Source organism: Sinocyclocheilus grahami, unplaced genomic scaffold (assembly GCF_001515645.1).
Source record: "Sinocyclocheilus grahami isolate Dianchi unplaced genomic scaffold, SAMN03320097.WGS_v1.1 scaffold171.1, whole genome shotgun sequence".
Classification (NCBI taxonomy): Eukaryota; Metazoa; Chordata; class Actinopteri; order Cypriniformes; family Cyprinidae; genus Sinocyclocheilus; species Sinocyclocheilus grahami.
Window position 1 is genome coordinate 1,903,631 of NW_015505350.1, and position 18,024 is coordinate 1,921,654.

The 18,024-nt window shown below is 36.6% G+C and overlaps 1 protein-coding gene across 3 annotated transcripts in view; it reads left to right on the top strand.

Moving 5' to 3' along the window:
• LOC107593477 (GRB2-associated-binding protein 2-like) overlaps positions 1-18,024 on the top strand; it is a 79,716-nt gene that overhangs the window by 33,081 nt on the left and 28,611 nt on the right. Inside the window, exons 1-2 of one of the 3 annotated variants that reach the window (XM_016283215.1) lie at positions 2,742-2,786; positions 6,136-6,439. In XM_016283215.1, coding sequence (XP_016138701.1) covers positions 6,175-6,439 — 265 coding nt within the window. In that variant the 5' untranslated portion in view covers positions 2,742-2,786; positions 6,136-6,174. Of the gene's footprint in view, positions 1-2,741; positions 2,787-6,135; positions 6,440-18,024 lie in introns of those variants that run through there. The other 2 variants (XM_016283216.1, XM_016283214.1) reach the window with 2 other exon arrangements.

The window sequence follows — 18,024 nt, forward strand, 5'->3', positions numbered from 1 at the left end:
ATATGCACTAATTTGCATACATTTCTAGTACAAAAATCTAAACACTGGATGATGTCAGTTTCAAAATTCTTGTTTAATTTTTTTGACATATTATAGAGTCAAAAGTTTTTACAGAGAGAATTTTGGGTATCTCATTTTTGTCACTCCATAATTCAGAAAATGATTAGAACGGACAGAAAACACTATTTTCACAATTTTGGGGGGATTAAAATGTTGTATATAATCAAGCAAATTATATATGAGCAAATCACTCCGTTAAAACCTTCAGGATATAGACGGGAATAAAAATGTGAAGTTTGGTGTGTGTAAGTGCTACTGAAGCATGACTCATTTTGAGAAAACGGCCTTTAAAAATATGTATTGTAATTGAAATCTATTGACACAGATAGATAAAGTGCTAGAAAAGAAACACTTAACAGTGTCTTTTGGATGTGTTCTTTCCACTAGTCTGAAAAAACACTTTATGAAAAACCAAAAAGCCCAAAATCTCAAACTTGACAGATGCATGAAAAAACAGTGTTTTTGCCTGCAGTGTTTCCCCTTAAGTAGTTTTCAACATTGATAATATCAACAAATGTTTAAAACGTTTCTTAAAATTCCTATTTTTTGTAACATATTCTGTGGTGTTCGCAACCCATTTTTGGCACTCGCTGAACTAAACATGAGGCTGTATGACAACTATGATGCAATAACATTTGAAATATTTATATGCATATTGCATACTGTTTCATATTATTTAAAAGAAAAAATACTAGTCAGTGTGCAGTGTATACTAGTTAGTGTGCGGTAAGCAGTGTACTAGTGTCCCAGGCCGACTGGAGTGAGAGGAGTGATCTGAGGGGTAGGTCAACAGCAGGCTTGAGAAAACACAGGATGTGTAGTGGGATCCATTGTCCGCTTCCTGTTGGACAGTGAGGCTGGATGCAGGACCGGGAAGAGCGGGGGTGTAGCGCTTAGTGGAAACAGTGTACTTGGTTCCCTGGTTTGGTGGCGGAGGTGGCTCTGTGTGTGTGTGTGTGTCAGTGTTGATGGAAGAAAGAGAGCCTGTGGGATCCTGTGTGTCAGCAAGAGCCGCAGAGAGAGAGAGAGAGAGAGAGATAGAGCGAGCGATATGGGGCGGAAGTAAATTTCTGGCATTGGGCCACAGAACCTATTTCCATCATTCTCTATGTACTTTTTCTGTCAATGTGGAAATAACTCTATACACTGGACATCTAAATATTTCAAGGTGTACTATTTATTTATTTATTCAAAATTACTTTTTTTTCCAAACTGCTACTGTATTCTTACAAACTAAGAATATATTTGTTATGAAGTGATTTTTTTTTCAATTAAAATTAGAATGTTTTTCTGTTGCGTGTGGTTAAAGCAGAAGGGTCCATTTACATTAAAATCAGGGAAATTCCCAACTACTACGCCTGAAGCACCTGTGTGTTTGTACACGAGTGGGAATCCTTGTATTTGTATTTGTTGAGGTAGTGTAGTGTGCCTGTGTCTCGTAAAATTAAATGGATCATCAAACAGTTGACTAGCAGGTGTGTGTGTGCCATTGTTGCAGTTGCCATAATGGAGTACATGCATTGTATCTCTCTCTCTCTCTGTGTGTGTGTGTGTGTGTGTGTGTGTGTGTGTGTGTGTGTGCGTGTGCGTGTGTGTTTCCCCCTTAAAGCTCTATCTAAGCAGGAAACAGTGTGTGGGAGTAGCACCTGTCTCAAATAAGGCGCTCACACACACACTTATACACAAAATGGAACACACACCCACAGAAACACACTTGGAGCCCAATCTTGGTTTTGATCAGTGTTAACCAAGCACAAACTGAAGACGTATTTGTTCTTTTGGTTGAGCATTTCATGTCGAGAGGCTTTATATTTTGTTGTTCAATATTTCTGTATTATTGAAATTAACAATAAATGAAGACAAGAACTTGACTACAGGTCAAGGTCAGTTTATTTATATAGCACATTTAAAAACAGCTAGTGTATGCCAAAGTGCTGTACATATACAAATAAAGTAAATATAGAGATTAAGAGAATAAAAAGAAATGACTCAAAAACACATAATCAATACAAAAACACATTAACATACACAAACATACATTTCATCCAAAAGCCAAGGAATACAGATAAGTCTTTAGGCGGGATTTAAAAACAGGAAGGGAAGGCGCAGATCTAATGTCCAGAGGTATGTTGTTCCATAGTCAAGGACCGGCTACAGAAAAAGCCAGATTCCCCTTAAATTTCAAGTGAGAGCAAGGTATATGCAAGAAAAGTTTATCTGAGGATCTGAGAGAGCGAGAGGATTGCTGATAGCTGAGAAGTTAAGTATGATGGGGCTAGATCATTTAATGCTTTATACACAAATAATACAATCTTAAAATGGATCCTATGCTGCACCGGTAACCAATGAAGAGATGCTAGGACAGGAGAAATTATTTCTCTTCTCTTAGTACCAGTCAACATATTATGAAAAAGGAACATAATAATACCAAATAAGAAAAACAGATGTCTATAAGCATTTACTATAATTTTTTTTTAAATAATACCTCATGTTCCCTTTCTAGGGAACTCCACGCTGCGCCCCCTAGGGGGCACATTGGGGAATGCCGCCAGCATAGCTGGTGTCTGAACCACGTGTGAAGCAACTCCAATCCTATTGGTCCACATGGCCCATGACGTCATAGGCGGGGTGCCCGGAAGTATAAAAGGGCACCTGCTGAATACGTCACCAACTTTTGTTGTCTTCAGGAGCCATCTGTCTGAAGTGCGTGTGAAAGACCAAGGCAGGTGAGCGCTGTGAAAAGTGTGTTCCTCCGAGGTTTCTGTCACTTGAGGACACACACGATCTATCTTGGTCAGGTTGCGTGTTCAGTGCTCGTAGGAGTGTTATGTGAGTGTTATCCAATGAGAAGCTCTATTCATGTTTGTCCCTCTTCTCGAGAGATGAGTGACAAGCGTTTGCGTCTCGCTGTTCGGGTCCCGCTGTTGCCGAGGCACGGCGAAGACTCTGATCGAGGGATACGCGAGTTTAAGACGCTCTTTTTGGGTTATTGGATAGGGCTCGAGTAGAGCAGCACCTTAGAGATTGTGTGCCTCCGTGTTTGGATTCTAACACTCGAGGGCATATTCTGTTTTCGCGTTTGTCTCGGCGTAAAGCACGCGCGTACAGAGTTGCGCGCTCATTGTGATGAGTCACAATGTGTAGGCTCTGCTCGCGTTTGTTCCTATTCCTGAGGGATGCGGAACAAAACGTTTGTGTCTCGTGGCACAGTTCCGCCGTTGTCGTGGCACAATTTATCTCACCTTGCAGTCATCGCTTTGATCTGTGGCATCCGCACACCCTCACTATACGGGTTGTCAGACGCCACAGATATCGTTGGGTTGTCGTTATGATGATGAAGTGTGAGCACGGAGTCGTTTCAACCCTGATCCTGCGAGATCATGGGCGGAGCTATATTCAGCTCGGCCGTGCCTCTCTAATATGCATGTTATTGTGTGTGGAGAGCCTTGCTGGGCGTGAATATATTTAAATACTCTGTGGAGAGAGGCTTGCGAGCTTTCTCTCCCAGGGTGTTTCAGCACCTAGAGTGGTTATGGGAAATTTCTCTTCCTGAGTTAAAACGGATGGGTTTAGGAGTGGGCTGCCTCACCAGGCTTCTGTGTAGTTTTAAGTGGGCGGTCCCTCTGAATCCCGCTTAGTGGGTTTGGGCTGAGTACACTGCTCCCCCTCTTCAGGGCTTAAGGGAACAGTCCCTGCTCAGAGTGTAGCTGTCTGCGGATGGTCAGTCCCTAGCTCAAGCTTACTCTGCTTTGGAATATGGCGGTCTAATGGCAGCTATCTTCTAGCCTGGCTTCTTAACTAGGTTGGGTTCCCCTTGGCACAAGTTCTCTCGATTATGCGCTGAAGTCTTTGTCTAGGAATCTGCTATTCGAGGCTAGCTGTGTTCCAGCTCGGAGACTGCTCTCCATTTTAGGGTTTTTAAATAGTGGTCTCCGTGAGCCCCTTGAATGGACTGTGCTGTCTCCCCTTCGGGGTTTTAACTAGATGGCCCACTTCCGTGGTCTGGGCTATCTTCAGCCTTATCGGAGTGAACTGCTATTCGAGGATAGCTGTGTCCAGCCCTCTAGTGTTATGGCCACAGCTTACATCAGGCTTTGATCTCGGACTAATGATGTTTATGTGTTTGCCTTTTTTACTGATGACACAGATTGGGGACCTCCTTAGTATAGCCATCTGAGGGTGGTTATATTCCAGCCATTGTTATGGCAGGGCGGGCTTGCCTGAATACAGCTATCTGAGACTAGCTGTGTTCTACTGCAGTTGCGGTGAGCCCTCTCCTGGAGTGGCCCCTTTCCTATAGCCTAGCTATCTGAGGATAGCTATGTGCTAGCTCAGTGATTGCTCCCCTGCTTAGGGTTCAAATAGCGGTCTCTTGAGCCCTTACCTAGACAGTGCTGTCTCCCCTCTTTGGGTTGTAAGTAGATAGCCCACTCTTTGTGGTCTGGGTAGTTTCAGTCGGTCCCCCTTCTGGTAGCCCTTCCTTGGTACATACCTATCTGAGGATATCTATGTGCTAGCTCAGTGACTGCTCCCCTTTTTAGGGTCTTTAAGTAGCGGTCTCCTTGAGCCCTTGACTAGAGAGTGCTATCTCCCCTGCTAGGGTTGTAAGTAGATAGCCCACTCTCTGTGGTCTGGGCAGCTCTGCAGGAAGGCTATCTAGATTGTTATTCTGGTCTACAAGTCTTCATAATACATTTAGGACATAGCTATATGAGGATAGCTGTGTTCTAGCTCAGCAGCTACTCTTATCACCTGAGATGTAAGTGGCGATCTCTTGAGCTCCTCTAGAGGCTTTCTAGTTTAGCCTCTTCAGTGGTCTTGCGTCTAGTATGAGTCTAGTATTGCTCACATAGCATAGCTATCTGAGGATAGCTGTGCTCTTAACTTGGGTTGGGTGTTCCCCTTGATCTAATCGGGTCTCCTCATTTCTGCCAGGTTATTTGAGCAGCCCGTAGTGTCAGTGGCCTGGTCCCTTTCTGAGGAAAGGATTGGCGTATGTCTGTTGCATTCTTGGTGCTCTCCCACCAGGTGGACAGGCACGCGCCTCGCATAGCATGGTTGGATTTCGTAGCATGTGGAGTTCCCTAGAGGGGAACGTCTCGGGTTACACATGTAACCATGGTTCCCTAAGAGGGAATGAGACGCTGCGCCCACTCTCCATGCCTTCGGCCTGCCTGTTTACGTCTCCTTCAGTTGGTGATGTATTCAGCAGGTACCCTTTTATACTTCCGGGCACCCCCATGACGTCATGGGCCATGTGGACCAATAGGATTGGCGTTGTTTCACACATGCTTCAGTCATGCTGGTGGCATTCCCCAATGTGCCCCCTAGGGGGCGCAGCGTCTCGTTCCATCTTGGGGAACCATGGTTACATGCGTAACCCGAGATGTTGTTATTTAATAGTGAAACATAAAACAAAACTTTAACATTTTTTGTTATAAAATGATTGAACTGTCATTGTAGATGTATTATATACAATGTAAAACTGTGCACTAAATAATGATGGAACTGATTTTATATATATAGTATATAGGATATATATATATATAGGACTTAGACTACCAAAAGTTTTTTTTTTAAATAAAGAAATTAATAGGATGCATTATTTCGATCAAATGTGACAGGAAAGACATTTATAATGATGCAAAAGATTTATATTTTGTTGTTCTTTTTAGATTAGAATAGATTTTCTATTCATCAGAGAATCCTGAAAAAGCAAATCAGCATATTAGAATACTGAAGGATATATATAGATTTGTATAGATATAGATAGACATGTAGATTTCTGAAGGATCATGTGACACTGGAAATTTGACTTTGCCATCACAGGAATAAATGACATGGTAAAATATATTAAAATAGAAAACATGTATTTTAAATTGTAATAATATTTCACAATATTAGTAATTTCTACTTTATTTATTTGTTTTTACTGTATTTATTACTATCTACCTGTCTGTCTGTCTGTCTATCTAATCTGTATGTCTGTCTGTCTATCTTGTTGGTTATTAATATATATAATGATAACACAAACTTTAATAAATCCTTCCATCGTTGTCATTGTTATGTCTGTAGGCTTGGAAGAAGCGCTGGTTTATCCTGCGTAGCGGGCGCATGAGCGGAGACCCAGATGTTCTTGAGTACTACAAGAGTGACCATGCCAAAAAGCCCATTCGCATCATCGACCTGCACTGCTGCGAGCAGGTGGACGCCGGCCTCACCTTCAAACGCAAAGAGTTCCAGGACAGCTTTGTGTTCGACATCAAGACGGCCGAGAGAACCTTCTACCTGGTGGCAGAAACGGAGGTGGAGATGAACCGCTGGGTGCGCTCCATCTGCCAGCTCTGCGGATTCAACCAGTCAGAGGACAACCATCACGGTAGGAGACCCACGTCAACATTCAAATCAACATTTTGGGGCATCAATAGGCAATGATGGGGCATCAATATAGCAAAAGGCCTTCAGCTATAGGCAATGTTAACGCAGTAACCAAATTCAATATATTTACTATATGCCATTATCTATGGTTTTACAGTAACAGTGCTCTCATCTGGAGCAATGTGCTATTTTGTTCTCTGAGCTGATGATACGACAGATAGAAAACAATCACAAGGAACCTGATGCCATATCTTATTGCTTTCCTTTTTTTCTCTCTCTCTTTCATTTGAGAAAGTTGGGCTGGACCAGCCTTGCCAAATGGATGCAGTGTCTGAAAGGTTTATTGATTTTTTTCCCCTTTTGTTTTGTTAAAGAAAGGGAGGGAACATTGCCCATCATTGCAGGCATGTGTTTGTGTTTGTGTCTGTGTTTATTTCATTTTTGAAATAAAGAGGACTTTGTCATTGTGGGATCTTGCAGCTTATATATAGCTTATATTAGTTCAAGTGAATTTTTTTACTGTAAAATAAGAGACTGAACTCTAAATAAGCTGAAAAAATCTATATATTAATATACAGTATGTTGTATAATAATTTTATAATTTACACACAATTATAATATATTCATAAATAATTATAATGTTAATATTAATCCATCACGTACTTTCAGATGGAGCGGCATTTAATACACAGAGCCATAGATCACTGCAATATCACGTTCATATTCGCAGATGAGTCACATTCATGATATTGCGTAGCTTGTCAGTGTAAGTGTTTTTATTATTGCCATTAATGTTTTTGTTAATACAGCACATAGCACTAGTCACCTAAATGAATGTAACATGGCAAAGATTAATGCACTTTTGGAAGTTGAATTTAAGGGAAATGTCATTTTGGAATTTCTGTGGTATGTATGTTCATGATGAAATGTTATTTTATTGTTGTAATTAATTTATAGCATTAACAAGATGACCCGTTGAATTCATTTTGGGAGCGATGAGTGATTGAATGTATTTTTAGTCCAGTGCCTGCATATAAGACATATTAAATATATTTATTTATAATATAATTTATATGAATATAAACATAGACATGTAAATACATCTAAATATTTTCAAAATATATGCTGTATGTGTGTATATTTATATATACATAATAAATATACACAGAACACACACATATAATATGCAAGCAAAAACTTTTATTTTGTATGTGACTAATCATGATAAATCGTTTGGCAGCACTAATATATATATATATATTTTTTTTTTTGCTTGTTTTTCCCAGGATTGTTAAACCTTGCTTTCCATATTCCTGTTACTCTTCAAAACACTCTCTCACACACACACACACACACACGATTTATATGCACAAGGAATGGTTTGCCTAAAAATGAATATTTAATTATCATTTACTCACCGGGTTTGATGTCAGTGATGACACTGTTTTTTTTAACCAATTATAAGATGATGACAGTTTTTTTTTCTGGGTGAACACTTCTTTAATTAGGTTCTCTCTCATAAAGTCTTTTGTATTTCTGATGAAAAGCTGAACATGTGTGATTCAGAACTTTGTTTACAAATCTGGATGTTTCACCATGAAAAATGCATACTGAGTTTATGCACAAGACAAAAAAATATTGTCTTGTTTTCAGAAAAAAACAAGTCAAATTCAAGTGAGTTTTTGCTTGAAACAAGATTATTTTTCTTACCCCATTGGCAGATTATTTTGCTTGTTTCAAGCAAAAACTCACTTAACTTTGACTTGTTTTTTCTGAAAACAAGACAATAATTTTTACTTGTCTAGAAAATCCTTCTTGATTTAAGAATTTTTAGATATTTTGGCTGGAAACAAGACAAAGGATCTAAGCTAGAAAAGCATTTTTTTGCAGTGTGATTGATATTTACAGTGAAGCCTTTGCTTTTTGAAAGTATCTAGCTTGATGTTGATATATTCATTAGGAGTGTGAAAATTGGGGCTAAAAGCAAACCGAAAGGCTGAAAATGAGCTGAAGAGTTGATGTTTGTGATGCTATTCATGAACAACATCATTGAAATGTATTGGTATAAAGGTGTGGCAACTTTAATAAACACAGTTATCACTCAAATTATCTATCATCTTTATTATCTAGAGTAGGACCAGACTGTTCTCCCTGTAATGTGTGTCTTTTAAAAAAAGATTCTCCCTTGAACTAATTTCACACAGATTTGTGTTATCCATTGTATTACTGATGTATGATGGTTGATACGGGGTCTTTAGGGGGTATACGTTAATTGCATCAAGTGTCCTAGATGTCATTGTATTATTTGCTCCATGTTCTCTTGTGAAAAGATCAGTTTCCACCCACTGAGGTGTGTACATTTTCACTCGATGAGCAAGAGAGGTCGACGGTCTTGGTAATGAGAAAGCCATGCACAGTTTTTGGCAGTCACCGACCAAAGCATGAGAACCTTATCTGACCTTTTTCAACAAGGCCAGCCAGCAGTGCTTGACTTCTGGGTCACAAAACTCAAACAAATACACCCTCAGCCTGCCTACTCACCTTCTGTGAAACGGGTGTATTTTCCAGTTTTCCAGCCAAGGAGATTTTATTTTATTTTATTTTATTTTATTTTATTTTATTTTATTTTATTTTTTATTTTTTTTTATTTTATTTTATTTTTTATTTTTTTTTATTTTTTTTTATTTTAGTTTATTTTATTTTATGATGAGAACAAAACTTTAACTGAACGTTTTTACGTATTTATTTTTTCATTTAATATAATTTAATTTTTAAATGAACTAAATTCTAAACACAGAGATAATAAATACAAAATAGTAGCTTTTGTTTCTGTTTTATAGTTGTATTAATACAGTTATCTAATAAAATTAATACTAGAAAAACAAAAATAATTTAATTAATAACAAATTATTAATTAATTTATTTATTTATTTGATCTGTTTATTTAGCATTTTGACTGCACTGACATTATCGGATGAAAACAAAACTTGAACTGAAAGTACTATATAAATAAAGATGACTATTTTTATTTTATTCTAAAAAAAAATAATTGAGAATAAATACAAAAGTAGCTTTTATTTCCATTTTTATTATTTTATTAATAAAATTATATAATTAAATGAATACTAGTAAAATAAAAAATACTATAAAATGTAATTAAAAATGTTACTGGATTTTGTTGATTTGTTTAGAAATATGTCTGCATTATCACATAGTAAATCATCAGCTATATCTTGACTATTATCATATATACAAAGGCCACAAATATCACCAATGTTGTAGAATGACCCTTGTCATAAAATACCCACCAAAACCCACATTTTTGCTCAGATCCAGATGTAAAGACCCCAGCCGCCCCATGACCTTCTGTGTTCACACACACACACACACACACACACACAAAATCACTCTGTGTCCAATGATGTGCTCCCATCCATTTACCTCCTCTGGCAAACAGTAAAGGCTGATTTGAAACAGAACAATTTTTTATGAGATGCAGCCACAGTCTCCTAGAGAATAAAACACACACCGTAACTGCAATGTAGATCAGAGCAGCTCTCCTCCCCTCCCCAGATGAATGCTGCGCTCGACCTCTCTTTTCACCAAGCAAGTATCAAGTTGTCAGCTGCGCTGTGAGCATGAAAAATGGGAGAGACCAGTTTGCCTCAGAGGAAGTTAGCATTGATAGTCGGTCGGCAGTGCATCAAGTCTGTTTGCTGGAGCTTTGGGGACATGAATTGCACATGTGATGGTTCACATCAAACAAAAGTGTGTCAAGTGCAAATAGACGGAGTCTGATTCTGTAATTCTATGTGGTTGAGTGCTGAAATGTGTATTAAGCGTAGCAAATTTTATGTCACATGACTGAAATGTCCCGCAACAGTCATGACAGATGAAATACAATGGGTATCAAATGAAAACGTGGCCTTCAATAGTGAAATTGAGGTCAACATATCTACAATACTTTTCTTCATATAGATTTTTGAAACAAATGAATACTTTTATTAGGCAAAGCATTAAATTGATCAAAAGTGATAGTAAAGACATTAATAATATTTTTTTTAAAAACTATTTCGAATAAATTCTGTTCTTTAAACTTTCTGTTCATCGCTGTTTAACGTTGATAATAAATGTTTCTTGTGCAGCATATTATAACGATTTCTGAAGAATCATGTGACAAAAGACTGGAGTAATGATGCTGAAAATTCAACTTTGTCATCACAGGAAGAAAATGACTTAATTACTAAAAATAATACATTATCATTTTAAAGTATATTAAAATAGAAAGCAAAATGTAGTAATATTGTACAATATTACCGTTTGTACTGTATTTTTGGTAGTGCTGTCAAACGACTAATCGTGATTAATCACATCCAAAAAGTTTTTGTTTACATAATATATGTTTGTGTACTGTGTATATTTATTATGTATATATAAATACACACACGTGTATATATTTAAGAAACATATATTATGTTTATTTAAAATATGTATATATAACATCAATTATAGTAATATAAATATATACATTGCAATATTTTCAAAATATACTGTATGTGTGTATTTATATATACAAAATAAATATACACAGTATACACACATATATTATGTAAACAAGAACTTTTATTTTGGATGCGATTAATCTGGTTCTCACAATCCACTGTTTAGTTTTGCACATAGGATAGAGTATAAAACATGTAGTTAGCCATCTACATGCAAATAATGTACACATATAAGCTAATATATTTAGGTGAGTTCCTCATTTCGTCTGTACACAGTTCATATAATAAATCCATCTACAGTACATATTCACACTGTGGAAGTCACATTTTTTCAATGACCTCACCCCTCTGTGTCCGTGTAAGTCCAGCAGATTGATTGGTGTCAGTGAAGTGTCTGGCCACCGGAGAACAGATGTCTGCTCTCCTCATGTCACTTCAATGCTGTCTAATACAGAGTGTTAGTTGTATGTTGGTCTTCCATACACAGTGCTGCAGAAATTACGTATTTTTGTAGGCCAAAACCCAGACACGAGCAAACTATTGTACTTCAAATACTTGCTTAAGGAAAAACAGTTTTTAAAGGGGTCATATGACGTTGCTAAAAAGAACATTATTTTGTGTATTTGGTGTAATGAAATGTGTTTATGCGGTTTAAGGTTAAAAAAACACATTATTTTCCACATACTGTACATTATTGTTGCTCCTCTATGCCCCGCCTTTCTGAAACGCGTCGATTTTTACAAAGCTCATCGCTCTGAAAAGCAAGGTGTACGCTGATTGGCCAGCTATCCAGTGCATTGTGATTGGCCGAATACCTCATGTGTGTGACGGAAATGTTACGCCCCTTTCCATACTGTGATGCCGTGTCCCGGCCGGAGCGACGAGACAAAACCAATAAAACCCATTACAAACGAGGCATTTGTTGCATCCAGTGGGGACAAAATTACGGATTATAATGATTTATACTGTCTTTTTACGCATTACATCGTGAACATAAAACCATGTCTGCATTTATGATTGGAGAAATGACAATCAACAAGCGCTACTCTACTCTTCTAGTCGTGTCCTCTTTGAAAGGTCAAACAAAGTATTTTCGCTTTCGCAACGAAACACACAGCGTCTTCACAACATGGTGGCAGCGGTGGCAGCAACAATACTACAGCGAGAATCAAAGTTATGCCTTCTTTCTTTATGCATTCTTTGCATTATGCAAATCTCCCCACACAGTGACGTAGACATGTGGGGGCGTGTTTGAACGAGGCATTTTAGGAGGGCGTGGACGAGTCCTAACTTTTACAAAGAATATCTCTTTGGGTTTGAGACTTTAGTCTTTGCAACTTTGCAAGGGATCTTATCTATTCACATTGCATCATATGACCCCTTTAAATAAAGAATAAAAGAGTTGTCAGAAGCTTAAAGGTGATAACGTTGAAGTCATTCATCCATTGTATAGTTTGTTTATAGTCTACGTTTAGCTTTTATACATTTAGCTGACGATTATATTTAGGTTTTTAAATTCAAAGAAGTTGTGTTCATTTGTGAAGATTATCATTATGAACCAAACGTGTAAGAATAAAATCCAATAGAAAAATCCTTTTGGTTCTGTGTTGAGGGAACAAATGCTAAATTGGCCTACAAAAATAGGTCATCATTGCAGCACTCTATTGGAGGCCGCAAAGACATTAATAAATAACATTCACTAATGAGCAGGTAATGGAATGTTTTATGTCCTACATCCAGAGTTACTCTGAAATGAATCCAACTTGAAGGCATTTTTGAGTTTTACATGGGAAAAAGTCATTTGAGGGGTCCAGCGTGCTGTTTTTTCTCTTTGATAAAAGTGTCTCAGCTGATTTCTGAGGCTGTGGCCTCTGTAGTAGCTAAACAGCAGGAGATCTTTGAACATGTTCTTACCAATCTCTTCCACGCTGAGAATACGCCAATGTTTGTTGAACTATGAATGGTGTAGGTGGTGCAGCAGACGTTGGAGGATTTTTTAGCTCTTTTTAAGGCTGGCTTCATTGATTCGACCTTTGATTCTACCAGTGAAGCAAAATGTTTATTGTATTTTTAAACAACTTCCATTTTGTCTTATGGTTCCAGTGTTGGCAATTGTATTCAAATGTTGAAGGCATACTCCACCCAAATTTGAAAATGTTCTCATCATTTATTTATCATTTACCCTCATGTCTTCCCAGACAGTGCTGGGTAGATTATCTCCAAAAAAAAATTGTCTATTAAGGTCTTTGCACACTGAGTCCGAAATTGTGGTCCGAAATTTTCGCACATTAAAAAATAAACACAACCTCACGTTGCGTCTATCACGTTTACACACTGCCTCTGAAACTTTCGTCCATCATAAAAAAAATTGGGGTCAGGTTCGATTTTTCTGCGTTTTCGCATCCGAAGAAAGCATTTTAATAGGAAAGGATAGGAATATGAAAAAACTAAAAAACGCACACGTAAATTTCAGACTCAGTGTGCAAGGACATGATGAAAACCGTAGTTTCATACATGGCCTAATTGCTTGAGAGGTGCTTCCCCCACCAATTCAGAAGCATGGTTTGCAAATTTACATGATATTTGTGAATATAGTCCAAGCTAAATGGTATGACACACAGTAGGAATTTTAGAAAAAAAATTGAACAATTATGAACATAATTAAGGAGAATCAATAAATTATGGATAATGTACTGCCATTGTGTGAATAAAATGTAATCATGTAATCCATAAAAACGTAATCTGATTATGAGCATTTTAAAATGTAATATGTTTTAATAAGTACTTAATTTTTGGAATCTGATTATGGAATTCAGATTACATGTAATCAGTTACTACCCAGCACTGGGCCCAGATGTATATTACTTAATTTGTTCATAGGAACTCAAAGAAAGATTTTTATTAACAAATAATCCATCTCCGTGAGTCCATATTCTATATAATGGAAGTGTAAAAATGTTGATCGTGCAATCCATACGACCCCAGTGGACGAGTCACTTTCTTATAAAGAAAACCAATAAATGTAAGAAAAATACTACAATTATATCCTTTTTTTAAGTACAAACCATTGCTTAAGGCCAGCTGTTGTATGTTCGTTCACGAGAGGGACGAGTTTACATGTAAATGTGTGCATTGTGAAGCTTGTGCAAGAAGTGACGGTCCTCTCTGCATCCACTTCTTCACAATACTTTTCAATTTGCAAGTTTTGCAATAACGTGCTTAAGTTAAAGTCAAACGCGATCATCTCGTGAACATGCGTACCAAAAAAAAAAAAAAGGATTATAGTTAAACAAATGTTTACTTCTTCTTACACAAAAAAAGTAAATATATTGGTCCACCTGGCTTTTTTCTGGTATGCAACTTTCAATGTATAAAATTAAGTCCAGTTTTACAGTTGTGAACACCATTTCATGTTGACTTTAATGCTACATGGTTGTATGCCTTACAGATGATTCATATTGATAGATATTGCACAACTACTTTTCCTTTCATAAATGTGTCTTTTGTTGTTCATTTAAAGTGCTGTTATGTCTGTCCATGTCGCGTTTTATCAGGATATACTCACAACTTGAACATAAACAAAACTATCTGATAGTCTAGGGTGGAAAAAATCTGCCCGACATGGTGAATAAACACACAAAATTCATTTTTCCCCTTTATTCATTTAGCTGGCATCAAATTAAAGAAAAAAGGAAAAGCCCAATGGACATTTCAAACCTTGTCCATTGGGAAGCTTTGGGGATTCCCTTGATGAGTAGGCTAGTTAGTTATTTTGTCTGCTGATTTTCAAACAGACATTGCTGGTTGAAGTTGAGGACTGCAGTGCCGTGACTCTGTGTAGCCAAAACAATGATTCAGCGCTTAAGCCTGACGTGGCTCTTATCTGTCTACCCAAGTGTCTGCCTCCAGGTTTCATTTTCTCAGTAAGTGTTTACTGAAGAGCTTGTATGAGTAATGTAACATAAGTCATGCCCTCACTGTGCTGACGTGAAGAATAGTGTGCGTCTTTGTTCATGTGTGTACAAACAAGCATGCCTTTTAATAGGGCTAGGCGGTATGACAATTGGGTAGAGTGGGATAAGATGTGCCACTTTTTAAAGGGATAGTTCAGCCAAAAATGAAAACTCTGTCATCATTTACACACTCTTATGACGTTCTAAACCTGTATGACTTTCTTTCTTTTGAGTAGCACAAAAAAAAAAGAAATTTTTGAGGATGTTTCTGTTTTTGTCTATATAAGCAAAGTCAAAGACATTTTATTCCATTGATTTTCATTGTATGGACATTTTTTTTAACCAGTCTTGACATTTTAGTGTTGTTAATGTTTCATTTAAAAAAAAAAAGTATTTTGTTAATTAAAATGAAGTTTAAATAAAATATAAGTATTAGATAAAAAAACTTAAACTTAAGCGAAAATTTGAATGTTGAAATAAGTAAGTTGAAGTACTAAAATTACTCAAAAAAAAAAAGGAATTAAAGTTTTATAGAACTGTAAATCTATTTTTTAAATTACGAATGCGTATAAAAACAAATTAAACTAAAATTAAATTTTAACAATTAAAATAAAATGAATTCTAAGCATTAATACATGTTATAATAGTATTAAAAATGATATTACAATAAGATTTATTACAATTTACTAGTTTTTGGATCACAGTTTGCCCCACAGATATCAAGTTGGAAAAATTGTTGATTTAATAATAGCCTTTGACTAATCTATACAGTTGACTTGAAATTTCATGACTTAAAAAGAGAAATAACTTAATAATAATTAATAATAAATAAAATAAAATAATATATACAGTGGCGGATAGTATTTTCACCAGCTAAAAATGGTTTTAAGTTATTTCTATCTTTTGCTGTAGTGTGTCAGTAGGAAATATCAGTTTACATTTCCAAAGATTCATTTTGTCATTAATTGTAATAATCCAGTGAGATTTTTGTCTGACAACAGACAGTGCAGAGCTCTGATCTCATCATCATCCAGTCTGTCTGGAATGACATGAAGAAACAGAACAAACTTAGACCGAATAAATCCAGAAGAACTGTTGGCAACGTCTCCAAGATGCTTCAAGAAACCTACCTTCAAAGCTACCTGAGAAACTGTGTGCAAGTGCGCGGAGGGCAAAAGGCTTTAAACGCAAAGGATGGTCACACCAAATGTTGATTTAATTTAGTTAATAGAAGTTAATTGATAAAGAATATATATGTATGACATTATTTTTGAGAGCATCCTCATTTTACAGCATTTTTACACTAAATGTAAGTGCCTAAAACTTTTAACAGTACTGTAGCTTTGCAGGTAGGTTTCTTGAAGCATCTTGGAGATGTTGCCAACAGTTCTTCTGGATTGAGTCTGTCTCAGTTTGTTTTGTTTCTTCAAGTCATTCCAGACAGACTGATGGTGATGAGATCAGATCTCTGATCAGATTACTGACAAAATGAATGCTTTGAAATGTAGACTGATATTTCCTACTGACACACTACAGCAACAGATAGAAATAACTGACTTAAAACCATTTTTAGCTGGTGAAAATACTAGTGTTCTAATCCTTTTGGCCAGCACTGTATCAAGAGTAAAACGAATTATTGAAAGAGATACCTCTCTACATGTTAGTATGTTTATTGATGCATTTGTGTTGAAATGCATTTTATGTTGGTGATGCATGATGGAGACTACAGGTCCTTTTACAGGACAGAACTTTGTGTGTGTATGTGTGTGTGTGTGTGTGTGTTTGCTTGCTCCAGTGGGGGATGGTGAGACAGCAGCAGGCTGTTATCGATGCTCTGATCTGTCTGTCAGGTTTTGGCTGGGGTGCATGGGGATGGGATGGCAAGCTGCTCATGGGACAAACACCAAGGTTAGACAAGGGCAACCCAGCTCAGTGCAGCATGAGAACGGCCCCTCCCAAATACACACACAAAATGCCCTTCAATCTTATCGATTTTTGTTGAAATAACGAGACGCCATGCTGCTTTGGGGTCAGATTGCTGATGCCACTCAGTGCTCTGCTGCTCAGCATCCCAGAATCCCCATGCTAATCGCTATAGCAGCATACTTGAACTCCATTACCCAATCTGAGCCTGTTTTTCATGTCTAATTTTGATTTTGCTTCTGGTTGTAATTAACAGAATTATTTTTTAAGTAATATATAGTTTTCAGCATTTGCCATCTATAAGAGAGCACATAAACTTAATCTCCAGAGCTACTATGATAGTCACCTTCATTTGATAAAACTACAGTATCCTTATATCATGTACACACAGAAACTCAAATGTCTTCATGATAACCCATCATAATAAATATTTGGTTTAGCTTGAAGAAATGGACAGAATTATGCTAATATTTTAAAAGTAGAATGCACCTCTAATAATAGTAGTAGTAATAATAATAGTGCTGTCAAATGATTAATCGCATCCCAAATAAATGTTTTTGTTTACATAATATATGTGTGTGTACTGTGTACATTTATTATGTATATAAATACACACACGTACAGTATATATTGAAAATATTTACATGTATACATTTACAGTGGGGCAAAAACGTATTTTAGCCACCAATTGTGCAAGTTCTCCCACTTAAAAAGATGAGAGAGGCCTGTAATTTTCATCATAGGTATACCTCAACTATGAGAGACAAAATGAGAAAACAAATCCAGAAAATCACATTGTAGGATTTTTAAAGAATTAATTGGTAAATTCCTCTGTAAAATAAGTATTTGGTCACCTACAAACAAGCATCTCATAGTTGAGGTATACCTATGATGAAAATTACAGGCCTCTCTCATCTTTTTAAGTGGGAGAACTTGCACAGTTGGTGGCTGACTAAATACTTTTTTTCCCCACTGTATATTCATATAATTTATATTATCTATAAATATATTTAAATTATAAACATAACATATTTTTCTTAAATATATACATGCATGTGTGTGTATTTATATTAATAAATATACACAGTACACACACATATATTATGTAAACAAACACTTTTATTTTGGATGTGATTAATCGTAACCATTAAAACAGAAAATAAATAAATAAATAATGGAATCCCATTATATTCAAAAGGGGAAAAAAT